This window comes from Oxyura jamaicensis, chromosome 4 (genome assembly GCF_011077185.1).
Source record: "Oxyura jamaicensis isolate SHBP4307 breed ruddy duck chromosome 4, BPBGC_Ojam_1.0, whole genome shotgun sequence".
Classification (NCBI taxonomy): domain Eukaryota; kingdom Metazoa; phylum Chordata; class Aves; order Anseriformes; family Anatidae; genus Oxyura; species Oxyura jamaicensis.
In genome coordinates, this window is record NC_048896.1 from 64,488,834 (window position 1) to 64,514,910 (window position 26,077).

General features: G+C 43.2%; 2 protein-coding genes across 7 annotated transcripts in view; one reads left to right on the plus strand and one right to left on the minus strand.

Moving 5' to 3' along the window:
• LIN54 (lin-54 DREAM MuvB core complex component) overlaps positions 1-25,431 on the minus strand; it is a 53,500-nt gene extending 28,069 nt beyond the window's left edge. For 5 of the 6 annotated variants that reach the window (XM_035324590.1, XM_035324589.1, XM_035324587.1 and 2 more), the window contains exons 1-2: positions 25,427-25,431; positions 9,236-9,274 (exon numbers count right to left, since the gene is read on the minus strand). The gene's annotated coding sequence lies outside the window, so the exon portion shown is untranslated. Of the gene's footprint in view, positions 1-8,996; positions 9,082-9,235; positions 9,275-25,426 lie in introns of those variants that run through there. The other variant, XM_035324586.1, reaches the window with a different exon arrangement.
• On the plus strand, positions 9,451-18,917 carry COPS4 (COP9 signalosome subunit 4). Its single transcript, XM_035324591.1, has 10 exons — positions 9,451-9,595; positions 10,873-10,952; positions 11,738-11,889; positions 13,225-13,328; positions 14,042-14,195; positions 15,299-15,449; positions 15,827-15,997; positions 17,323-17,438; positions 17,807-17,891; positions 18,347-18,917. The coding sequence occupies exons 1-10, from the start codon at positions 9,522-9,524 to the stop codon at positions 18,478-18,480; spliced, it is 1,221 nt and encodes a 406-aa protein (XP_035180482.1). The 5' UTR covers positions 9,451-9,521; the 3' UTR covers positions 18,481-18,917.
• Positions 25,432-26,077: the final 646 nt, after the last annotated feature.

A 26,077-nucleotide genomic window follows, 5' to 3' on the forward strand; every position in this document is an offset into this window, starting at 1 on the left:
TATTAAAATCAGTATATTCCTAGTATGCTGATCTATTAAGAGTTAAAAGAAATAATAATCTATTTCTACATCCACTTAATCAAACAGAGACAAGAGCAGGAGGAAGCAGTGGAAATACAGAATGAATCCTTGATGATTACGGTTCACAATTTTTAAGTTATTTACTTGGGAAATGTGAGATACTACCAGCCACATGCAATTAAAATTTAGGTGCTTAAACGCTTCTCAATTTTTCAGCTTTTGCTCACGCACACTGTTCAATAGCACCAATCTCCAAGTTCCACAAGGCTGCTGAGCTGAATGTATTTTTTGCATTAATACCTAGAGATTAAGCAGTGTAAAATTACTCAGCATTGACTAGTTGGAAGCTGCCATGAAAAAAGAGATCCAAGTACCCCTCAGTGGGAAAAATGCAGAAGCCATTCCTCCACCTGCTCCCACTCCCCTTCCTCAATTTCCAGCATGTGGCAGGGAGGCAGAAAACAAGCATCTTGTTCTTCACTTGTGGAAGTAAGCTTTCCATGCTGTGGTCACTGACATATAAAGAGTGACAAGGACAGATAAAGTACAGCAAGCCAAAAAGCACACCAAGCAGCAGAAACTGTTCTGCACAGACTTGCTTTAAAGAGAGTGCAAAAGCACAATCAACAACACAGATCTCTTTGCTTGAAGTTGAGTAAAATTAATCTTCTATTTGCCTTGAAACAGAAATGTTTTATCGAGACAGATAAAATACACTGCCTTTACTAGAAAGCCTTGATCTAATGGTACCCACAGCTTCAGAAGTGACACGCACCATGTGACCACCCCACTTTCCTTCTCCACAACAGGCTGATGGGCTCAGCTGTCCTGCGACCTGTAGCTGTTTTCGCCACATCAGACTGAGTTCTCCCACACAAGGCATCACAGTGAGCCACCGCAGAAATTAGATTACACACACACAGAGTACAAAAGCAATTTTCACAACAAAACTAACAAAGACCTTCGACATAGTACATGACCAAAAATCCCTATGAGTCAGAAACCCTTTCATGTGAAACAGAAGCTAGAAAGAAAGGGGAAAAGCCACAGCCAAGTTTTTGATGAAAACAGTATGTCACATAGGTTGTCGGCACTTGACTTACATTACATGTACACATGTGCTTTCTAAAAGACCATCACTTCAAAACCCTCAGGTATCTCACCTGGATTGGACAGCCCCTTTTCACCACAAGAAGAAAGCACTGTATGGCCCAAATGCTCCTTCAGTTATGAAACCAGACAAGCCAAGAAGAAGGCACTAGCCGTGGCTGACTATAAAGAGGTATTACACAGCATTACTGAAAAAGTCATGCCACACTCTCTCCTGAGTTAATCCTAACCAGAACACCCAGCCACTTACAGGTTACACTACTTTCCTAGGCATGGCCCACACACTAGTCACACATCCATTAAGAAGGTGGCCAAAATCTAGGCCGTTTTACTAACACTAGTCTGCATCTCGTACCAAATCTGCATTTCCAATTTGCATACACAAATAGTTTGTTCCCCTCGGTCCACGCTTTCAGCATTTGCTGTTGGTGGCTCACTGCAAGTGTAAGATGCGCACTCCTGCCCGGTGCTGAGGACAATCGTGGACCAGCTGACGAGAAAGCCGCTCCTCAAGAAGGGCTCAATGCCCGTAAGGGGCTCACTCTCGCTGTGGCTAAGGCAAGTCCAGAGCATGCTCAGGAGCAAAGCTGTTCCTGTTATGTGAACCCTGCGAATGCAACAGGGCCCCATTTTGCAGAACACCACCGATACATGCTTATTTGACAGCTGAGTGGCATGTCCATGTTAAGAAGGCTCAAACAGAGAATGAAATAATTAGGACAGATATTTATGCTCCCATTACCGACAAACAGAAGTTTGAACGGTATCAACCACTCAAGTAGGTGCCGTACGGATCTGTACACCCTCCTTTCCTCTTAGAAGTGAACCACTGTGTAGGTTGCTTCAGCATGATAAGGCTCAACCCTGCCTGTTTAGCCAGCTGCTTATTGCAACCCTGGAGGAAAGAATGGGACACTTCTAACATTTATTGCAGCACAACACTTCAAAGTGGTTCACAGTTTGCTTTCTGTAATGGGAAACAACATTCTACTTCCAAGCAGAGCTTCAATGCAAACTGAAAATAAAATGGAAACCAAAAATCAGAACACTTCCTTTCACCCTTCCCTTGGCTTGCACACTATAGCCCTCATTTTCATGTCACACAACAGCACCAGTTCAGAGAAATAAAACTTCATACGTGTTCTTATGATCACTAAATATGTTCCAAAGGTGTTGCTGCCATGAACAGTCCGAGTTTCCTGTCTGTAGATGCTGGGTCTGTACAATTAATGAAGCATTTCTAACCTTAGGTTCCATGCAAACTTTGTGGTGAGACCGAAAGAAATACCCTGAAACTAACATGAACATACTTGAGTTTTGTGAGTATTTAGGAGTCCGAAAGTAAAGCATGAACAATTTGATGTCAAAATGACTATGTCGACAGTGAACTTAGCTTGACTGGAAAACTACCAGAGAGGTGAAATCTATAAGCCGCAGGAACGCAGACTTGAGAGAAGTGCTTCTTCTCAGTCTGTTAAATATGGTTGGAAATTGGTCTTGCTTTCCAAGTTCAGGCTATGGCAGAATTCAGACCCCACAGTGCTATCGCCCCAAACAAGCAGCAAAACAAGGAGCGTGGAAGCTGCCATTCAAGGCTCGATAGCGAGTTCCCCACAGACTCATAAGAGGTGTTATCACACTGGGCACCTTTGCAGGGTAGGCCTGCTGCCAATAGTTCCTGCACAAGGTCACGTTAGCACTGTACTCACGTGCAAAGGTTCATCACAACAGCTCTGTAAACCACCAACTTTACTGAGGCTTTGTGAACAGGGAAGAGTGATGATGAGGCAGTACATCACACACATACTTGAGCACCTTCGCCCAGTCAGAAGGCTAAGTATGCTACATGGTTTATTCTAACCCAAACTAAACCATGTGCAACCCTGATTTCACTTCCAAAAATACTCTACAACACAGCACAATTAAGCATTTTGTACTAAAAACTTTATTCCTTATGTGTCCTATGCAATCGTTTGAGTCTTGCAATAATTTGCCCCAAACCCACACACCTACCTGCAGATCTCAGCAGCCGTCCGGGTACTAAGCATGACAACTCACAAGTACACAAGCATACTCGCTCCCAGGACTGAGCTGAAGATAAATAGCTTGCCGGCAGGCAAACCATGACTAGGTCTTGGTGCCAAAAACACCCTTACCCCTCCCTCCCACTTCAATCTCTAGATAAATACCTCCAAATTGCTTTTGAAATAAACTTATTTGAATAACCAGGATTGACAGTATCTGACTGGCTTTTGTGCCAGTCTTAATCACATTAAGCTTTTGAGACAAAATACCAATCCAATAGGTGAAATGAGAATTTTAGCGAAATCTTGGTTTCTTCTCCAGAACTACACGGGCCACTTCCAATGCAAGCTTCTCACATGCCTGAAGATGGCATCATGAAGGGTCCCAGAGCTTCTATATGTATAACACAAACACCAACTGCTACGCTAAGTTTTCTCAAGTATCTGTATGAAACACATGCAATAGAGAAGATTTTGCAAGCTGCTGGTTCCTACTTCTGCAGCTGGAGATGAGCACTGTCACACGGGGTGAGACACAGAGCTGGCTGTGCACAAGGAGCCAGCTGCGGCAGGCTGTGTGCCATGACTCAGCGCTGCACCAACAAACCGTCCCACGGGGTTGCCTTGCTGTGCTGTGCCACCGTCCACGATAAAGATGCCCGAGGTGCCCAGAACAAGCTGGTGCCCTGCGATGTCCCGCCAGAGCCCAGCGCACGTTGGACTCTGCAACAGCTCTGCCTCAAACCAAGGTCCGCAACGCCAATGCCTGGCTGCAACAGCAGATGGTAAGCGATGGCAAGACGAGATTGTGCATAGGCATACAGCTCTTATTTTTCGCCAGTTGTTCAAATAAATAAGGCAAAAATTTCCCTGTAGCCTTCCTCCTTTCCGTTTTCTGCTTCTCCCCAGTAGATCCCATACCTCATATACAACAGGTAATTTTTTCTTCACAGGCAACTCGAGTAATAACCTTTCCTCCCTCCCGTAGATATTAAACTGACTACAGTCTCCTTACTGCCAGGGTTGCAGCCAGTTCGCAGCACCAGCACCAACCCATTCTGTGCAGGAGACAAAAAAAACAAAACACTGCTACTTTGTTTAAAGTTCTGGACATTACCCCAGCAAACAGAACAACCTTAGTTCAAGAAAAGCTGGAATTAGCAGTATAAAAATACAAGGCTTGTAGTTCCCGCAGATTGCCGCCTTCTGCCTAGTGCCACGGATGCTGAATAGCAGCCCATGCAACGCAGAAACAAGCCACAGGTCAGAAGGAGACAACAAGGTCACTTGCTGGTGTCAGGTGCTTTCAACAGCAAAAAAATATATTAGAGAAACCATTTTATCAGGTCATTTTATACAGCAAAGCAAGACAAAGAACATGCCAACTCACTTCCTTGTTTGCTGTATTCTTGCATCTCTTTGTGCCCACTACGTACAGTGCCCATCAACTGTTCCAGGTCACCAAAACTCACAAAGTTCAATGGTGCAAAAAGAGGGAAAATGCACTTCTAAACAGACTCTCAACAGTCAAAATCTTTCCTCTCATTTGCCAGCAAAGCTTTCATGGAAGCATATGTATAGCCAAGATTTGTCTGGTACTACATCATCACATTTAAGACCATGACTGTGTGTAGGCAATCTCAGGGTACAAGCCAATTTTCTCAATTATTTGCAACCCCTCTATTGTGCTACTGTTTCAATAACAGGCACAGGAGCGTCATTCATTTTATGCATTCCCCATTTCCTTACTCCCTTTTCTGCTTCATGTTTTGTCTTCAAAATTGCAGGGTTTGTTTTGTTGTAAAGCAGAGAACTACAAAATCACTCAGCACTGCATTTTTATTATTTTTTTTCAACAGAGGGTCTTTTGTTTCAGCTTACTGGACTGGAGATGGCCTTAAAAATACATGTCTCAAAAACAGCATTCCAAAGAAAGCTACAATTAACAGAGGTAAGAGAGAAAATTACTCATCTAAGCCTGCAAACTCAATATGTTTGTATATGTAACAGCAAAGTGAAAACAAATTGTGATGACATGGGAAAAAAAAAAATACCCATGTGGAACAGATAAAATAATTTCCATTCTTTTTGCCATTGTCTACAGAAGACAAGATAGATGAAATTGGTCTGCATCCTTCCCAGAGGAACACAGTTCTAGATTTATCAAATACCATGCCAATACGAATTATTGTACAAAAAAAAAAAAAAAACAACCACCTTGCTCCTTACCAAATGCTTATTATATAATGCGGGTAAGTAGCAGGTTTTTTTCATCAGCTGCGAGGAACACCAGGAAAAAAATCAGGTGTTACATCTAAGGAGACATTTCATGTTCTTCACCATAAATTCATCCAGCTATAGGCACAAAATTCAAAATAAAGGTTCCCAAGGCAACCGTAATTCACTCGAGGCACAGCAGCCCCTTCCAAGACTGCATGGTCTGTTGCGCGCCACGCTGGCCATGGTGCCCTGTGCAGTCCCACTGCAGGCAAGGTGCGCCTTGCGGCAATTTGTACCCCTTGGAAGTCACCTACCTCTAGCCCACAGCATGTGACAGCTTTACACTGCACAGTTCAACTCTGCTGGTACATTCATTTTTAATGGGGGAAAAGATTAGGCTCGTGTCCCTCTGCCATGTTTACAAGAGGTGCTAGACATTTTCTTAAGAAGGGCTGGAGGAAAAAATTAAATCCACTTGCCCACTCAGCAGTTACGAGGAGATCCTTCTTCCCTTGGCAAGTTGTGGGTCATGTCGGCTTCCATTATGATTTTAAAAGGAACGCCAGTAGCAAAAAAAAACTTATTTGTCAATACACTGGCAATTGTCTACTAAGCACCTGCTCCTATTTCTATTACATTAATAATGCAAAACATCAGAGGAATATCTTTTCACGGTTATTTCAAATATCATCTTTTGCAAATTTGACCGCCACGTGGCCTGTCATCATCAGCATTAATTGGTTATATTCCAAGTCCCCACACCATCCCTACTACTCAAGCTCTCCTGTCCTCCTTTGGCATCTGCCCATCTGTTTCCCTCCCAACACTCTCCCTCGTAGCTGCAGGGACAGAACACATCAAGGAACGGAGCTGGGTTAGATCCAGCCTTCCAAACCCAACCCGAGGCTGTCACAGCCCTCCTTTCTCCAACTGCTGATGCTGGGGTCCAACAGGCCTCTGGCAAAGCCATTGCCACGTGCTAACCCAGCAGGACCCCACTCCCCAGAGCCACGAACGGATCCGGCCAAGTCAGTGTATGGGACAGGTCTGCTCAGAAGCTGCAAGTGCCAGAGCCACAGCAAGAAACGTCGCCCAAGCACACGATCCAGCTGGGCTGGGGTCCCAGGGAAGCCCAGCGATCTCCCTTCCTCCCTGCCCCTCCCAGCTTGGCATCAATACTCCCTACACAGCTTGTGCCTGGAGATGGGGATGCTTCAGCTCAGCGCCAGCTTGCAGCAAAAAAGTCAGTTCCAAGCAAGTAAGAGCAGCAGGAGAGGACAGTGCAACCAGGTCCTTCCGTGATGGCAGGACGTACCCACATTTGCTCCAGCTTCCAACCAAGCCCAGGTCGGGATTCACGCAGATTAGCCTTTCGGCACATGGTCTACGTGTAGCTGCCTAAATGCTTATACGGCATAAGAAAAAGGGAAAGCATGCAAGAGCAATGAACCGACAGGGAGAAGCTGAGCCATCAGCAGCAAGTAGTGCTGTGAACACGCATAGGCATGTGTTCCAAGCCTCCTAAAGAAATGGGAGAGTAACGTATAGAAAAAAAGGTAAAGCACAAATGCAAAACTATGAAAGCTGGCAGGACATCTGTCCCGACACTGCAATATTTACAATTAACTACGTTTTCTAACAGAAAGCTTTTACTGCTTTGCAGATCTGGTCTCTTGTTTCATTTAAGAGAAATAAAAGTGAGATGGGGGTGAAAAGAGCAGATTAAATTATATAGGCAGTCATGAGACCACGAGGAGTTTTTTTTTTTTGGTAAAACTAACATCGAAACAAGAGAACCCAGGAAAACCAGAAGATGACTTATCCCAAGAACATCAGATTCATCTAAAGAGGCTTGTAAAACCTTCTTCAGAAAGGCTTCACGTATCTAGAGTAAACTGCAGATACCTCAAGGAAGAATGGAAACAAGCAGGGGATAAACAGACTGGGGGGCTGTGTATGTACCTGGAACTCGTATGGATCAGAACACGGCCCGGAAGCAGGGATGGAGCTCTGACCAGGGCAGGAACGCCTTTGAGAGCAGAAGTACAGCTTGCAAAGGGCAGGGACACACATGGAAGAGCTGAGGAGCCACCAGTCTGTACCTGGGTCTGGAACATCACAAACGTGAACCTGTTGTGTTGCATAGCTATACATCTCACTGCCAATCGAGGGGTTATTCTGGATGTCTTCTTTTTTCCATGTCAGACAAATGTTTCTGTTTTCTAACATTATAGAGCTAGCCAGCCTAGTTGTAGGCTGCCCTGGGAACCCCATGCTGCTTTGCAGGTTTTCTAAGTGGCAGAGTAATCCAAGCTACTGAAGAGTAAGGCCTGCTAAAACACAAGCCCTAGGAGCAAACCTTTTAGAGAGCTTTTTCTGCTTCTCTCTGGGAGATCCTGCCCTAAGAAGAAAAAAAAAAAAACAGGAGATTCTCTCCTGGGCATTTGTAATGAATTCTACCACTGCAATATACAGATTCTTTAGGACATTAGAAAGCATTTTTAAGCACATCTGAAGTAGGAAAGGACCACCTCTATAGTATAGGAAGGGAACAGAGCACAAACAGAAGTGAGTGACATAAAAAAACACAGTTTGTTGCAGAAGCAGAGCTCAACAACCCTCTGTAGCGTGCCTTGCTACTTCTCCCATAAAATATTTTTGAAACAAGCATAAAGAAAATGAAACCAAGAGGCTTAGACTGAGCGCTTTCTGAAACCTAGAAGAAGGCGATAGCTCTACACGTGAGGTGTCAGCATCTCTGAGGCTGGAATCCTCCAGCACTCTCCATCGTCACACTTCCAGCTGACCAGCAGTTAGCAGCTCCTCAACCTGAACCCAGTGACTGCTTTTTCTGAGAAACCGAGCTGAACCGCTCAGTGTTCGATAACAGGCTGTCAGGGCTTGGACACGCACACAAGTGTAAGCAAAACAAACAAACACCAGATACTTCTCGATACGTAATCTCAACAATTAGCCTTGCATAACCAACTTCTGAAAGCGATAGCGCTACAGGAAGCACCAAGGACGTTTATAAGCCGTGAAGCTGCCTGGGCTGCCCTCTCCAGCAGTGTCCCCGGCAGCCCTGAGGAGCGCTTCGCCGACAGCACAGCGCCGGCTCCCACCTCCGCTCCGTCGCCCCACGCACATCCGCACGGGGCACGCACCCAGCAGCTTCTCCTCGCCACGGCGTGCACGAAGCGGGTGTTCTGGGGCACGACAGGCTGCTGCGTTTCGCTGGGGGGTCCCTCCACGGAAGATCCCCGGCACGGAGGAGGTACTGGAGCCGGTACCCGCCTGGGGTTGCCCCCGCCGTGCCCCCGAGGCAGGCTGAGGGGACGGCCCGAGGCGCTAGGTTTTTACCACCCCCGGCCCGACGTCGTGCTGCTCCTCGCCCCCTAGAGACCATCCCCGGCCCCCCGGGAGGCCGCCCCCAGCCCCTCAGCGCCTCGGCCCCCCTCAGACAAAGGCCGGGCCCCGGGAGGCACCGGGCGGGCACCGGCTCCTCCCCGCCGGCCAGGCCGGGGCCCTGCAGTCTCCCGGGGCCGCCTCAGGAGCCGCGACCCGCCGCCGCCAGCCCCTAACGGCCACCAACGGCCGCCCCCCCCCGGCCCGGGGCCTCACCTCGGCGGCGCGGGGGTGGCCGGGAGCCGCCGGCCCCGTTTCGAAAGCTCCGCCATTTTCCGCCCGGCCCCGCCGCACCTGCCCCGGCCCCGGGGGGGCCTCCCCCTCCCCGCAGCCCCTCGCGGAGCGCCCCGCACCGGCGGAGGGGCCCCCGGGGGCCGAGCCTGCGCCCTGCCGCCGGCTGTCAGCGCTCCGCCGCCGCCGCCGCAGGGCTCTGCCTTCCCGCCCCCCGCACTCACCGGGCGGCCGCTGCCCTTCTTCCTCCTCCTCGTCCTCCTCTTGCTCCGTTCCGCTCCGCCGTCCCCCGCCGCCGCCGCCGCCCCGCTCCCCCCGCCGCGGCGCCCGGCGGCGCCCGCCCGCCGCGGCCGCGTTTGTTCAAAATCACGCGCCCCGCGCCGTTCCCCCGCCGCATCCCATAATACTCCGCCGCGCCGCCCTGGCAACCGGCGCCGCCGCGCTCCCGCCCCCGGCCGCGGGGCTCCATGGGCGCGGGGAGGAGGAGGAGGAGGGCGGCGGGGCTTCAAGATGGCGGCGGCGGCGCGGCAGGAGCTGGCGCAGCTCATGAACTCCAGCGGCTCCCACAAGGACCTGGCGGGCAAGTGAGTGCCGGGGGCCGGGTCCCTTGGCGGGGACAACGAGGGGGAGGTTGTTCTTGTGGAGAGGGGCCCCCGGAGCGGGGCGGGGTGGCGGCTGGGGCCCTGCGGCCGCGGGTTATGAGGAAAAAGAAGGGGAAAAAAGGGGGTTTTACCTCAGGGTTTGGTCGTTTTTTACTTGTTTTTCGTTTTTGACCGAGGCTCCGTGCTGCCCTTGCGTGGGTGGCCCTTTGGGGCCGCGCGGCAAGTCCAGGGCCGGGTCCTTCGGGATGCCGGTGAGCCTTCATTTTATTTTATTTTACTTTATTTTATTACTTATTTATTTATTCAATTTCTTTTTTATACTATTATTTTTTCTTTTTCCCTTTTCTTCTTTAATTTTCTCCTTTAACTTACACGCGTGTTTTGGGTGCTGCACCCCACTTCTCGCTGTGTGATTTTTCACGTGGATTTTTTTCTCTTCCCTGAGGCTGTGAAGCCGATCAGTCAGTAAAATTTCTTCACTCCCTGACTACCTCTGTTTCCTGGAGGAATTCTCTCCCTTTTGGAGCTTCACGTTAAAACAAAACAAACAAACAAAAAAAACCAGCGTTTTCTTCAAAAACCCCAATAATATCTAAGCTGTCTCTTGAGGAAAGCACTTCAAACATTTTTACATTTTGGATATTTTTTGCTTTTCTTAAGTAGTACGCGTCCTTAGGTTAAAGCCCAGAGTTGCACTGGCCTTTCGAACCATGAAAATTAAAAATAATGTTTTATTTTTTTTTTATTATTTTTTTTCCCTAGAACTTAAAAATGCGTATTCTGCATGCGTTTGTGTCGGGACCAGAACCTGCTACTAACTTCCATATTCCACCACAGTTCCTATTTTTCGCTGAATGTGGCAGTTTAAACCTTTGTCTAATTTAAGTAAGGCTATTCCACAAGGGTTACAATTTTCTTTACTTATTCTGTACCACCTCTTTTTGGCAAAAGAAAGCTGCGCTAGTGTAAGGATATATAAATAAACTAAACAAAAACATCTTAATTGCACAAATAATAAGAGATAAGGAGATGATTGGATAAATTATTGATGATTTTGGCCTGGGTTTCGGTAAGAGCCAGGTACCAATTTCAGGTGAATGTGCCTGGCACTTGAATGTCAATGCTTTGGAAAAACATCCACCTTACAGGCAGAGAGAATAAAAGCAGGAGGAAGGCTCAGGTAGAAAATAGGCAGAACAGCGGAAATGGTGAGTGAAAACGTCATCTCAGATGTTGTTTATTTTTCTTCCTCTGGACAGATATCGTCAAATACTGGAAAAAGCAATTCAGTTGGTGGGTGGAGAACAACTTGAAGCTTTGAAAGCTTTTGTGGAAGCAAGTAAGTGCTTTTGGTATAATTAATTGCAAACTGAGTGAAAGCCAGACATACATGGGATCACATTTGTTAGGCCTCCAAGAGGTTACATGAAGACATTATTTTTTGGTCCTATTGGAACTTAAAAATGATTAGGAAAGGAAATATCAACACCATGTTCAAAAGTTGAAGAAAGATGTAAGATTTCTAAATTAGTTTAACTTTAGTTTAACTTTCCAACCTGTCTGTGTGACAGTGTGTGAAGGTAAAATCCAAGTAAGCTCTGAATGCTGAAATGGATACTGGATGTTTAGCAGTCTTTTAACTAACAAACTCCTCCTTCAGTCTCAAATTAGCTTGGAAAGCAATCAGAATAAATGGCTAGGTATTTTTGTGTTGTATTACATATGTGGCCTATTGATTACCTCTGAATTATACCTGTTTTAATTTTTTTAAATTGTGAATAAACGTAGTGACTTGGTTTATTTTGACCAAGATATTTCTTATGTCCTATTGAGAACAATGATTCTGAATGAAATGCTTATAAAAACTATAAATGAGAGTGAGAAACCGTTTATTTGTTATCTGTTAGGTGTTAGAACTCTGACCTCTAGTGTTGCTGGAGGAATACAATTCACCTTTCGAACAAACAACACTGCTTCACTGATACACAGACGTAAAATTTTGAATTACTTTAATAAAAAAGTAAATGATTGGCTAGGGATTGATGGCTAGGGATTGCTTACGGTGAAGGCACTAACAAGCATTGTGTCCATCTTACGTTTTTCTTCCATGTGTCTCTGAACCAGTGGTGAACGAAAATGTCAGTCTAGTGATCTCACGTCAGCTGCTGACAGACTTCTGTACCCATCTTCCGAGTCTTCCTGACAGCACAGCCAAAGACATATACCACTTCACCTTGGAGAAGATACAACCTAGAGTTATTTCGTTTGAAGAACAGGTGAGAAATCCAGTGACAGTGGGTTTAGGTTTGCAGGCTTTTTTCCTCTCAACTTCTGACTATTTTAAGTCTTTAAAAATACTGGTCAAAACAGACATTCCTATTTTGAGTCCATTTTTCATTCCTATATATGTGAAAAGAGATAAATGCAGGGAGTGTTTAGAACTATGCAGAGAATACTGACATTGTGTCTTATCAGGATGCCAGGCATATAACTCTTCTGTTGCCAGAAAATGTCTTCTTACAGTGAAACAGTGCTTGAGCAACTGGAGGCACTGTCCTGAGACTGACTGGTACTCATTGTATTGCATTGTACACGACTGGGGAACAGGTCAGTGATGGAAGGACTGAATTGTTTTGACAAGCAGCTTTTGTTTAAATAATAATAATAAACAACAACAAACTATTTGTAGATACGTATGCTTATATTTAAGCCAAAATCACTTTATTGGGGGATAAAATATTTTTGAAATTCCTATTCTGCAGTTACCCGCTGAATGTGCCACATCTTTTCCTTTCTGTTAATTTTCTTCCACAATTACTCACCATTGTTTGAGAATTCTTATAGAAGATGCTTATGTGAAAAGCCTGTGTAATCTAATATTAGAGGAGAAAAGGCAGTTTGTCATGATTTATATTTGTCTTTTTGCATTTACTCTTGTTAAGCAGCTTTTGCTCTATATCTTACCTGAACTCACTTTTGTAGAACCATTTAGGGTGGAAAAGACCTCTAAGATCATCTAGTCCATCCTTTAACCTAGCACTGCCATACCTTCCCATATGTTACAATAATTATGCATAAATTACATCTTCAGCATCAGATGATGTCTCTTTTTTTTTAACCACGCATTTTTATAAAACCCTGATTCTACCACTTAAGAGTTTACCTGCTGACAGCTGCTCTACAAAGTTGAAGCTTCAGAGCTAGGATCCAATCACAGTTCACCTAATTTTTATCTTTCCAGCCTAATATGAGGTGTAACTGCAAGAAATGCTTTGTGAATCTTGGTGTTCTAGTGTCAAAAGCCTTGTTTCATCTTTAAAAGTTTGGTAAGAGATAGCTACTTATTATTCCCTGAACACCGATTCCCTTTATCTAGTTGCAAGCTTAATAGGAAATAGTTCAAGTCAGCACCCGTATTTAAACTCTACAGTCTTAAAGACTTGATGCAGGAATTGAAAACCGTCATGTCAGAAGAGTTGTATCTATGCAGGTTGCTGTGACATTAGTTGAGAGGTGGAGAGGAATGTACAAACAAGGAAAAGGACTGTGAATGTTAACCCTAAACCATTCAAATTTTACAGCGTTTGCTAGTGACTTTTATTATTGCCTAGGTTGCTTCAATAAGGCAACATCTCGCGTCTATCTATGAGAAAGAAGAAGACTGGAGGAACGCAGCACAAGTGTTGGTGGGGATCCCTTTGGAAACAGGGCAAAAGTGAGCAGTACCATGCTAGACATCGTTCTACCTTGTAAAGTATACTTTCTCACTGCTTAGTGAACTGTACCAGTGAGTGGGAATTCTGGGGTTGCTTATTCTCTTGGAGTTTAGGTAGTTTAGGCCAAAGTACTTTCCAGGCGATGCAAGTATAGCTTGATGGCTGTTGCTTGCAGTAACTGTTGTTGTCTGTCAAAACACTGCTCTGGAAATGTTTCATTATTTATTAGATGTTGACATAGTCTGTGCAAGTTCTTAGAAACGTTGGCTTCTACAGTTCAAAATGAAGACATAATTTGAAATTTTATATTAGTTTTTTTTTCCAAGTGTAAAACCCTTGCTGTTATTTTTCTTGGCTGTCCTTTCTGTTCTCTTTCTCAATTTGTATGTAGAGGGAGTTGCAGTAGGTTTTACCCATTCAGCTCCTATTTGTTCCACTGCAAATTTGCCTTCTACCTCCAAGTGGCTCCTTGTTCATGGCAAGTTTTCACCCCATTAGAAACCCATTTCTATTGGTGTTTGTAGGAGCCAGATTTAAGTTAGTCTTCGTCTCAAATTTCTATACTCTGAATGGAGGGCACTAATTTTGGGAAGATAAAGCAGGGTAAAGCAGAAGCTGCCAAGTACTTAAGAAGCATAATATGCCTTTAGAACAGGAAAGAGCAGAGGAAGTAGCGGAGCGTCTCTGAGCACTCTTTTCTGTTTTGCTGCAGACAGTACAATGTAGATTATAAACTGGAGACCTACCTGAAAATTGCCAGGCTGTATCTGGAAGATGATGACCCAGTTCAAGCAGAAGCTTATATTAATCGAGCTTCCCTGCTTCAGAATGAATCAACTAATGAGCAACTGCAAATCCATTATAAGGTTGTATAACTTTACTAAGTTCTGTCTAAAGGGAAATGATTCTACAGAGAGATGGTTATTAGACAGTGCCACACAAACTTTCACAAAAAGAGACAAAGGGAAAAGCTTCTAAATGACCTTGAGAACAGGAGAGCTCTATCTTAGCAATAGTTAGGTAGCTGATTCCTTAAAACTTCGAGAGAAACCCAAAAAGGTTGCTTATGTGCCAGCTCTAGTGGCTCAGAATAACTGAGTTTTACTTGATAATATTGTCCCCTACCTTTGTAAGTCTAAGGGGAAACAAAATCATGTCCAATATTGGAAACAGTTGATGTTTTTTCCCCCCAGCAGTAAATAAATAGCAAGTACCATCTGTGAAAATAGCTTTCCATCCAAAGTAGTCAATTAATTTACCTTTCTGTTTATTGAACAATTTACTGTGTTTAGAGTTTGGACACTATTTTCTCAAATGAAATTTAATAAAATGAAATCTTAGTAACTGTGAATGACGGTGATTGGTCTAATGTGACAGTACCAATCAAGCGGTTTAAAAGGGGACTTGTGAAGTTCTTCAACACAGCAGATGTGACAAGAGTTGCAACTTAGAGTAAGAGATTTTAGTTTGTTTTTCCCTTTTTCCCTAAACACATCTCATGTTACCTTTTAAAGTGCATATTGGGTGGGAAATCTAATGATTAGAATGCATTAGAATAGCAAAAAGTGTAAAGAAATATCAGGTGCTGATACAGCTTTTGAGAGAAAAGCAAACACGTGAAAAACAGAATTGACTAAGTGCTAGCTGTTAATGTCATTAGTGAAGGGAAAGCTTAGAAACACTATCAGCTGTACAGTATTTCATTTGCTTTGTTTTTAGATGTGTGCAGAGTTTAGCATGTGAACAGCACTGGAAAAGGCCTTTTCAGTCATCTGCTGCGTTACTTGGCTTGTCAAGGCCTCACCTAAGCTAATCATTTCAAGACGCAGATTTGCTGATGATTCATTAAAGCAATGTTTATGGCAGCTGAAAATTGCTAATGCAGTAATTATAGCAAATGCAAATTATGCTATGTAAAACTAACTGTCCCGTGTTAGTTTTCTGTTACTCAGACATATTTTCTTTCTAGGTTTGCTACGCTCGAGTTCTTGATTACAGAAGGAAGTTTATTGAGGCTGCCCAAAGATACAATGAGCTGTCCTATAAGAGCATAGTCCATGAAAGCGAACGACTGGAGGCACTGAAGCATGCTTTGCATTGTACTATTCTAGCATCAGCAGGTAAAATGCCTATTTTGTTTTCATGCTGGAGATCCCATGCACACATTGCACGTTCCTGAAGCAAGTCAGCTTGCGCATTATATGTGGGGACTGATGGAGGAATCCAGAATTGTGAACACCATCAATAATCTCCTGGCATTCTTTTAATTTGGAGTTGGAATACTTGCACCTTTGCCAGTGATAAGGTGCCATCTTGTCTAAAGATGCAAAAGTAAGTCAGTGTCAAACAGTATGCTGGAACTGCAAGCAGCTGAGTCCTCTCTGCTGGAGCTTTGGTGGTTAATCATGTCTATTGAAGAAGACAACTTTTTGTTGTTTACTTGTAAATTCTGAATTCTGTGGTGGCAGTTAATGAGCATTCTTCTTGACTCTTCTAGGACAGCAGCGTTCTCGCATGCTTGCTACGCTTTTCAAAGATGAAAGATGCCAGCAGCTTGCAGCCTATGGGATCTTGGAGAAAATGTATCTTGACCGAATTATACGTGGAAACCAACTGCAGGAGTTTGCAGCTATGCTAATGCCTCACCAGAAGGCAACCACAGCTGATGGTAAGCATTTCTCTGAAGCATCCTAATGCCGCTTGTTCATCCAGCATTGCCTGTTGCAGTGTTTAAGTGTGATAGAAAAGAACACAGTATTGTTTGTGATTACTTCCTGGATTGTTACCCTCATGAGTACAGTTGTAAAGCTGCTTTTGTCATTGGCTATTAAGACTTTGAAATTATCTTCTAGAAACTTAATTCCAAAAAGCTAATTTTTCTGTCCATTTCAAGTCCTTTTTACTAACGCTCTCCCGGTTGTTTTAGCTTTGACTCTTGCCTCACTCTACGTGAGTTTATCCCTTTGAGCTTCTCCAGTTCCGAGGGCGGATAGGATGCTTAGAAATGTGACTTGGATGAGCTAGGACAGCTGGAAAATGTTCTAGGTCATGAAAAGTCTGCATTTGAACTTCTTCCTGACTGTTGACAGATTGTGGTGGGATGATGGGGACTTCATGTGGTCTCTGAATTGTTTTCTGATCTGTCACACTGACCTTTATTCTTCCTGGAACTTCTGAATAGTGATCAACGGTGCAAAGCAATGACTTCAGAAGCCTAAATAGGCCGGTCTCATTCAGTTTCCTGAATGACAACACTGGAGTGAAATACCTCTTCAACTAGCAAGACTGCCTAGTAAACAACGCAAAAATATACAAAATGTAAATTTACAAAAAGTAAAAAGACAGAAAAACAGTTCTGTTGTAATATCAGAGGTGAAAACTACTTAAAGGGACTTTCTATGAGGAAGCTGCAGTCTTCCTTAAGTCAATCTGTTCTTTGTACATGACCTGTACTGTGTATCTTTTCTGTTGAAGAATACAGGTTAGTTCATAATGAAAAAGATGCCTATCTTTGGCTGTATGTTACAGGGCAAATGAGTCAAATCAAGAGCAGACAAGCAGGATGAGGGTTTCTCGTCTCAGGGGCCTGGATGAAGCTCCTAAGTGCTGCTAAGAATTGGGGAGGGGGAGGGAGGGGGAGAGGGGAGGAATAAACTTGTTACCATTGGGCAAACCAGGAACTTGCTGCAAGACGTCATATTCCCTCAGCTTAGATGCTGGGTCTTGTAGCAAAAGGATTATCTCCATTTCAATATTCTGGAAATTAACTAAAAGGGTTAAAGCCGCCAGTCTCAAAAAATTAACCACATGGAATCCATTACTTTTTCTTTTTTTTTTTTTGGTCGTATACGCTGATGCAAGGCAAAGAGACACACTTGAACGTTCTGCACATGCAACCTTTAAAAAATAAAACAACGCTCTTCATCTGTTTTAAAATACAAGCCAAATACTTGATTCATACTAATTTAACTGTTGTCTCGCCCAACCCTTGAGGTTCCAGTATCCTGGACAGAGCTGTTATAGAACACAATTTGCTATCTGCAAGCAAACTTTACAACAACATTACTTTTGAAGAGCTTGGAGCATTACTAGAGATCCCTGCAGCTAAGGTATTGTTTTTTCTATGCCTTTTTTCTTTTATTTAAAAAGCAAACAAAAACAAGCTACCTCAGAGACATGACAAGAATAACTCTAGTAAATAATAGAATAAATAGCTAAGGAATAGGAAATCACTAAATATTCAATACTAGACATGAAAAAAAATGTATACTTTATGAGAAAAGGTACAGAATATGGAATAGACAATAGCCAAGTTTCATGTTGCTTATAGTGAGTGTGATTGGACACTTCTGTAGGGTTTCCTCCTCCCTCGTGTATAGAGATGATGAAAAACCTATAAGAATTGTCAGAACCATATTCATTTTTCATTTCTTCCAAAACCGAGCAGCTACCTAACATATTTCTCTCTCCGTTTCAGGCAGAAAAGATAGCTTCTCAGATGATAACTGAGGGCCGCATGAATGGATTCATTGATCAGATTGATGGAATTGTTCATTTTGAGAGTAAGTTGGAGTACAGGATTTTCGTTGGCATCATTCAGAATCACCTTTTCTCGAGTTGCTGTCTGACAATATAAGAAAATTAGTTTGTTGGAAGTGAGCTCGCTGTGCCTCGCTATGGCCAGGAGGCGGCAGAGCTTGCCCTAGCAGAGGACCACACTTCACCCATCCCAGTTACACAGTTACATATTCTCTTACCTACTGGATTCTGTCAGTCTCCTTGTAGGAACATGTTCTGCAGGATGTTCTCTGCTCACTCTTCCTTTGCAAGGCAGCAGTTAGGCTTGTAATAGACAGCCAAAATCATTGTAGCTTTTGATACAGAAGTGAGCACAATGTAGCTGCAAGGAAGGCTTTGTCTGTGTGGTAGGTGAGGGCAGTGCCACAGGAGGAGGTTGTGGTTGAACAGACAGGGAATTACCAGGACTGACTTGGTTTTGTATGGTTCCCTTCTGCAGCTCGCGAAGCTCTGCCAACTTGGGACAAGCAGATCCAGTCACTGTGTTTCCAGGTTAACAACCTGCTGGAGAAGATCAGTCAGACAGCCCCAGAGTGGACAGCGCAGGCAATGGAGGCTCAGATGGCTCAGTGACTGTGCCGCCGTGGCCTGAGGGGAGGCAGTCGCCTGCTGTGCTGGAGGAAGCGAGCTGAACAGGGCTGAGGACTGAGTGAATGGCCTACCTTCACGGCCACACCTCTTGTTTTCACTCCGGCTTAGGACACAATTAGGCGATACTGTGTTTGGCGTGAGAGTCCCCCTGTTCTCTGAGCATAGGATGATGCTGTTGCTGCCCCTGCATTGCACTCTGCTGCCCTGAAAGCTGTGGTTTCCACGTAGAAGAAACTGTCACGTCTGCAGCAAGCTGGGGTTTTGGTTTATTTAATGTTATTTGGTTTTCCACTGTATTGCTATAGCTTTGTAGCCCATTTCTTTCTATGGTGCTTATCCCACTGTGAAAAATGCAAGTGCCATGTTTCTTTTAGTTGTAACTATTCTAATAAAGGCTGCAGTGAGCCACTTGGTTTAAGTGTTGGAGGGACCTGGCTTTTTTTTTCCCACCTGAAGCAGTAACTTAGTAACTGTGGTATTTGGAAACATTGCTTTTGGCCCCTGAAAATATAAACTGAGCAAGCGGTTCTGTTCTTCCTTTGTTTGTGAAACGCAGGTCTTCAGCCCTAACTAAAGAAAATAATGATCCTTCTACTGTATTGGTGCAGCAGGGCCCAGAACGATGTGTCATCCTGTAGGCTACAGGTGGCTGTAGAAAAAAGGTGGGGTAGTGGCCAATGTTCTACATTGAACTTGTTGCAGTGACGTGGCCGACGATGAGAACGGAAAATCAAGTATGGGAAGCCAAGCACGCTCTCTTTTCTTCTCTAGGTCAGCATGAGGTGGTAAATCAGCAAAGGTATCATTAGTGTTTTTGGAACTGTATCTGTAGCAGGAGCCTGCCAGGTAAGAATTCTGCACCACAAAGCATTAAACACCTGAAACGGGACGGGTGGTGCAGGTCAGTTGTGCACAATGAGATACACCCAGCATAGGAAGCGTTGTGTACTTAATGCTGCTGACATGAGTGGCTCAGAGCAAATAAATGTCAAGTGCCATGCTTATGAATTCTGTCCTAACTGGCTTGCACTTACTGCTGCATCAACATTTCTTACGCTTCTTCTTACTGAATCACAAGAAGCAAGATGCTATGGCCCAGCTCACAGAGTTTTTAATGGTATAAAATTGAGTTTTTAGCCTTTCTGCTCTGCCTGAGCTCACCAACACAGTGTGGTGTCTGTTCAATATATGTACAGCCCTGTAATATTCTGTGTAACCGATGAGCTCTCAGTGTGGGAGTCAATTTTACTGGCACTACTCAGCCATTGTCTTAGAGCTGCTATGTGTACAGGCCAGGCAGCATGGCTGTTCTTTGGCTCTCGTGATACTTGGGCGATTCATGTCCATGTGGTCTGCTGATAAACATCTTAACGTGCAGTCTGCTGGAAAGGTTTTGACAGAGCTCTTCTGATAATGGAGAGCCAAGAGTAAGTTCCATCAAGAGCTGTTTCCTACCTAGAGGTTAGATTTTTAGTCTTATATCATTTTGTTCGAACTGCAATTCCAGTTTTCACAAGTTTTCTTACCTTATTTTTATATTTCAGTAATAACTTTCTGAGTTATTAGTTAATATTCATACTCTTTTGTCTCAAAAGCCAGAGGATGTTGGTTCTCAATGTACCAGTCAAAAGGTTTTACCAAATCCACAGCTAGAATGCCTTGATTTTTGTTTTGTTTTCCTTGGCGTACTTATTCATTGAGAGTTGTATTGCTGTTAGACTTTTTTTTTTTTTTGAACAATCTATAGCTGGTGAATGATGATAACAACATCCTTTAGTTTATCTAGTTTAAGCTGAGTGGTGGCAGAGCTGATGTGGGAACAGGGAGAAGCTGCCCACTTTACAAAGTTCCTCTAAGAGAGCAGAGGTAGGAGATTTTCCAGATCCTTGTCACAGATGGTTTTGGATGGCTGTTGTCCTTCACTGTGGGGTGACTGCTTCCAGTACAAGTGTCTCAGTCTACTAGAGATGTGTTTGGGTACTCCATTTGCTTGCATGCAATACCCACAAGGGTCACTTTTCTTCTATAAAATAGCTTCCCTCCAACGCAGCAGATGTATATTATTTAATATATAGTGTATCGGCCACAGGTAAGATGCTGGGTACTTCACTAGGTGGCAGTAGAAGCCCAGCTGACCAAGAACAAATCCTGACTACTGTATGCATCTTTGCCGCACTCCTTTTTCCAAGTCAGCATCATCAGAACTTAGAGTTGACCTTGCCTAATCACTGGATAAATGACTTTATCTGCAGGTGACCTCTAAGGTTGTTCTTTAAATCTTTCCCAATTTTTTAAAGCCTACTGTAGTGGGGCAAAGAAAAAAGACATTGATGTAGACAATGTAAGACAATTTGATGCACAGTCAGAGTATCAACAGAGGAAAAATACATCCTTACAAACTGGTGATTAGGCTTTTGATCAGTTCAGTGAAGTGCAGGGAGTTACTTTATACCCCAGATGTGAACTACTGAGTTGTGTGGTAAACTCACTCCTCTAGCTAGTCGCACTATTACAGCTTGACATTTTAGGTGTAACCTTGGTTAACAACTGTTCTGGGGAGGATCTGTCATCGCTGCCTCAGTGCTTTAAAGTGGTTCGTTGTTTGCATAGCTTATCCACCAAGTATCGCTTATGTTTGTGTTTGATTCCATTTACGTTGTTGTTGGCCCTTCAGAACTTCAGTGACCCATCCAACATATGTTGCTTCTAGATTTGGGGTTGAGTTAGATGCACAAGCTATTGTCTGTTTAATTCTACAAGGAAATGAATTTGTGCTTTTGCAATAACAATAATTTAATCCTATTGCAACAGAATGTTTGTTGCCAAGATTTCCCTCATTTCACTGTTCCCACCTGGGAGAAAATGCAATTTCAGAACCATCTGAATTTGAAAGGAACAGTTGCACAGAGCCACTATTTCCAAAACAAAGACAACCACAAAGGATTTGCTTGGCTCTGGAACTGAAGGAGAAAAGACAGCGCCTGGAAAATTTTCTATTTGCTAATAGTAAGTATCTTATATAACTTTTTTTCCTGAAGGAGTCAGTGATAGTGATATTCACAAAATGTTAATGCACTTTCCGACTCTTTTTCCAGTTCTGCTGTTGATATCAAAAGATGTGACAAACATTGACTCTGCAGAGGCTTTTGACTGAATGCAAACCCCAGCAGCACAAAAAGAAGAAAGCTCTATCACCTATCTAGCTTCATACCTCAGATCCTTTCCAAATCATTCGCTGTTTACAGAAGCAGAGAGAGCTGGGTGACGAGGCCAGAAGAGCGCTGCCTCAGATTCCCCAGCACGCCCCTGGTGAGTGGGCCCCAGCACTGGGAGCAGCATCAGCTGCAGCTGGGATTCTGTCAGGGCTGGCTGTGCTCCCTGCTGCCACTGCCCTGCTCAGACCTGTGCTGCACGCAGTCTTGTTGCTCAGACTTCTCGACCACACCGAAGCTCAGTGCTGCGTTGTGTGATGCAGGTGTAGCCTGTGGCAACTATTTTCATCTTGTAATAGTTGCTGTCACGTCATCTGTGCAGGAAAGCCTTGGTGGGGGAAAGTCAAGACAGCTCCCAAATGCAGTGTTTAGACGAATGAGTGCAGGCAGTTCTGTTTGCAAGATGTAGTTCAGTTTCCTGTAGATTGCCCTTGTAATAGAGTGTGCTGCAAGTTACTAGAGTGTGCTGAAGTTTCAGGGCAAACCTCCAGAAAGAAAGGGATTTTCAGGATGGCAAGGTAAGGCTGACAGCACATCTCTACTTCAAATAATTTCACAGCAGCAAGAAGCTGCTATGGAATCAGGTTATTTCATACAGGAAAGAACACAGAAAGCATGCTGACTGCTAAACTTGTGATTCCATCATCTAGGTGGTTAGGGAGAGGTGGCTCACTTCAAGGTACCTTGCCTCCATGATCCAATAACAAGCTATCATTTGAGTTTACAATTATAATATTTACTGTGCAATTGTTCTTAATTCAACTGCTTCAGACAAACGAGCAGATGGGTAGTGCCATCAATGGGTGTCAATTTTTAAGGAAAGGGAGAGTATTTTGACCACATTTTCAAGTGAAATTACTTTTGCTTATTGGAAGTGGTAGTGCCTGAGAACTTTATCTTAGGTACAGAACTACAAATGCAGTCACCGTTAGTCTGGTGCTAGGGTTGGTGGTTTTTATTTTATTTATGAAACAATTTCATTTGTGCAAAGAAAGTCACAATGACTTCTGCCCACAACTGTTCTCTTGGGAGTATGTCTTCTGCAGCATGGAGGTGGCTATGCCATGCATTCCAATTTAGGGCATTTGCTACCTCAGAAGACAGCTCTGAAAAAACATAACAGGATGTGTCCAAAGCTAGTTTGTGCAATACTTTCTCTCCCTGTGGACCTGAATGAGTGACTTCTGGAAAGCAAGAGGTGGGTGCCTTGAAACCTTTTTTGAAACAGAGAGCCAGGTGGCTAGCTCTAGGCTGAAAACAGAAGTGGTCTTTGGTCAACGACAGCATGTGAACAGGGGCAATGCTGATCCCTCTGAGCCTGAACCACACTACTGGCTGAGGTGTGTGTATCTTTCTCGTTTTAGCTACAGGCTACCCTAATGCAGCCAAAATGGGCAGCTCCCCACTAGATGGAGATGGGCACACAGCTGTTGCAGGGGCTCTTCTGGAGAACAAGCACATTTCCACTTGGGTATTGCAATTAAACTGTGTTCATCCTTAGTGATCACAGAAGAAAGAAGTCCTCAGCCTCCAAGCCTTTTAGGTTTGAGCCTTTACATGTATTCAGATCGCGTTACGCAGCATGCGCAGATGGGTCATTGCACAGCAGAGTGAATTTTTTCTCCCATAGGTGAAAAAGGCATAAGGTCAGGATACTGTGTCAAGGAGCAAATATTCCCCAAGTTTTGCAGGCTGATTAAAGGGAACATGTAACATTATTTACAAGTAGTTTGTGTAACTGAACTTGGGGTTCTTGAGATTGTGTTGGTTTTATGGTTTGCTCCAGCAGAACCGTAGTTCCCTTTACTTATGGAGATCTGGTAAAAACAACTTCTAAGAAAACCCTTCAAATTGGTGCAAACTATGCATTAGGAAGACACCCCTAATAACCTCCAAATAACTTTTTCCATGAAAAAAAACATGTGAAAGGAAGCTTAGAGGTCTTAGAATTTCTAAGAAAGCTTAGAGATCTCTTCTAACACAAGACATTTTTTCAATGTAATGACTTTTTTCTTTATAGTTAGTCAACTATTTTTTATCACTGCATAAAGTATCTCATGAGGAAAAAAAAACTTACTGGATTAAGAAAGCTAGGCTGGGATATGGTCAGTCATCTTCAGTTGATGCTTAATGACCATACAACATCTATTTCATTGCAGCAGCAAAGAATTAAAAGTATAACCATTTATTTAGAAAAAAAAAAAAAAAAAAGATCAAACCACTTCTAGAGCCCAGCTTTACTAGTAAATAGACTGTAGAAAACAATCTGGATAACTAAACCAATTCCAGCCCTCCCTGTGCTGCTCTCCATAGAATATTTCTATGGTTACAGGAACTAAAACTATGGCTCTCATGCTTGCTAAAAAGCACTTTTCCACTTTTTAGTGGAAAAGTAAGCATATTCAGACAGCTTAAAGTTTCACTACCAACCATTATTTTATTTAGCTTCTCTTCTAGATTCCTGAGGTATCTAACAGGTAGAAGTTAAAACAGCAATAAAAATCTAACAGATAGAAGTTAAAACAGCAATAAAAATGCAAATAGATAGTATGACAGTACTTTTATGCAGTACAGGCTAATAAAAAAGAAGCATTTATATTTGTACACCTCCCTCTCGTGTCCTAGCAAGTATTAGTGTAGATTAAGTCACTACTGATGAGCTGTGCAACTTATAACAACAACAAAAAAAAACAAACAATTTTTATTACCTGTTCAGTACGAACAGCAAAGTACATTACAACAACCTTAACAATATTTTATGGCTTGAAAAAGCTAAGACATTATTCAACCTTTATCAGATGTTAAAACATAATAAAATGCCACTTACTATCCCAATCCTAAGAAGCTGAATCGTAGCCTAAAGAATCATATTTCAGACAAGTTATTTGCTTCTTTCTCCATCTGCTTTAGTGATTGTTCCCCCCTGCTAACTCACTGCTGATCAGTGCTTTGGTTAAGCCAAATTACTTGAAGTTTATATAAACTTGTATGGTAGGTAGACTTTCCTTAGGTTGAGTTAGTATATTGTTCTTTGTTCTGCCTTAGAAATTAAGTTTTAAAAATTGTTATTACTTTCATTATTGTTTTAAGCTTTTTTCACACAATAGTTTAGTCATTTTTTCTAAAGTTCTAGGAACAAATACTTTTCACAGGTATTATATACAGATGTTTATTATGCTTTTGGCTTTTTGGTTTGTTTGCTTTGGTTTTTGTAAAAAGAGAAGGCAATTTCATAATCCAGAGTATGTTACTGTGTGGGTATCACTAGCTGGTTAGCTGCTCAATAGCTTTAGGTTTACTACTAGGTACTTTGATCCTTATTGCTGCGCTCAATATATCTGTGGGAGAACTGGCAACATGTCACTTGTGTTGATTTGGAGGATGCGTTCATCCGTAATAAGGGAAGGTCTCAAGTCTTTGACACGTTCTGCTATAGCTATTTTTAATTGAAGAAGCAGTTTATTTTATTGACTATAGTGAGCTGGTTCAAGTGCATTTTGTTAATGAGATTGTTTGGCTATGCAGCAAGCGAGCTCACTCTGTGCCTTACAAGCCTAGTGGTTTCTGCTAAACTCCACTGTTAAAAAACCTCAATGCAGAGTGTGTAGTAGAGAAAGCTGTCTCCTTTCAAGTTTTTTTTTTATTTGCTGCTTTTTGGTTTCATTAGCGCAAAACCTGTGTACAGTCTCATCTGCTTTCTAACAGGAAAGACAAACCCTGGTTTCGTCGCAAAGCAAAGGTTACCATCATGACAATTCCTATTCCCCCACTGTCCAGGCAGAAACAGGTTGCTAGCGTTTTTATTACAGCTGAATGAGAAGTGCTTCCTAATTTCCTTTTTGTGTGCTACCGTACTCCAAAAGAAGTAATTGACAAAGCATTTTACAGCACGGTGTGAAGGGAAGGTTTTGGGGGAACAACTGAAGAAATTGCGTGTTACAGAAACTACCCAGCTCAAGGAGAGGTTTGGCATGGTTATGTTTTAGTTGGCTCTCGAGTGCTGCAATCATCATCTCAACTTCTACACGCTTGAGGGTACATACACACTTCCATTTTTGTTTGTAGGAGACTTCAGAGAGTGATACCTGAGTATATGATCATTTCTGGATACCAAGCTCTGCAGTGCTGCAGAGACTTGGCTTTTAAACCATGCAGTTACGTACCTGAGCTCCATTTAAACGGCCACTGAGTGTTCTAAAAAGCCAGTAAGCAAGAAGACTGCATTACCCTGCATGCTCGGTGTAGCTTGACTCTGCTCTATAGAGACAGTCTAAGTTGTTGCCCCAGGTATAAAATCTGAAAGAAATGGTAAGGCGTGGTAAGCTGCAGTTATTGTTCTGTAATGACTTCATAAGTTCATAGCGCAG

Bases quoted from the DNA above. Each gene is read 5' to 3' on its own strand.
- COPS4 (XM_035324591.1), top strand. From the start codon at position 9,522: ATGGCGGCGGCGGCGCGGCAGGAGCTGGCGCAGCTCATGAACTCCAGC. The intron at 15,998-17,322 runs GTAAGCATTTCT...CCAACCCTTGAG, and splicing joins GAAGGCAACCACAGCTGATG to GTTCCAGTATCCTGGACAGA. The intron at 17,439-17,806 runs GTATTGTTTTTT...TCTCCGTTTCAG, and splicing joins TAGAGATCCCTGCAGCTAAG to GCAGAAAAGATAGCTTCTCA.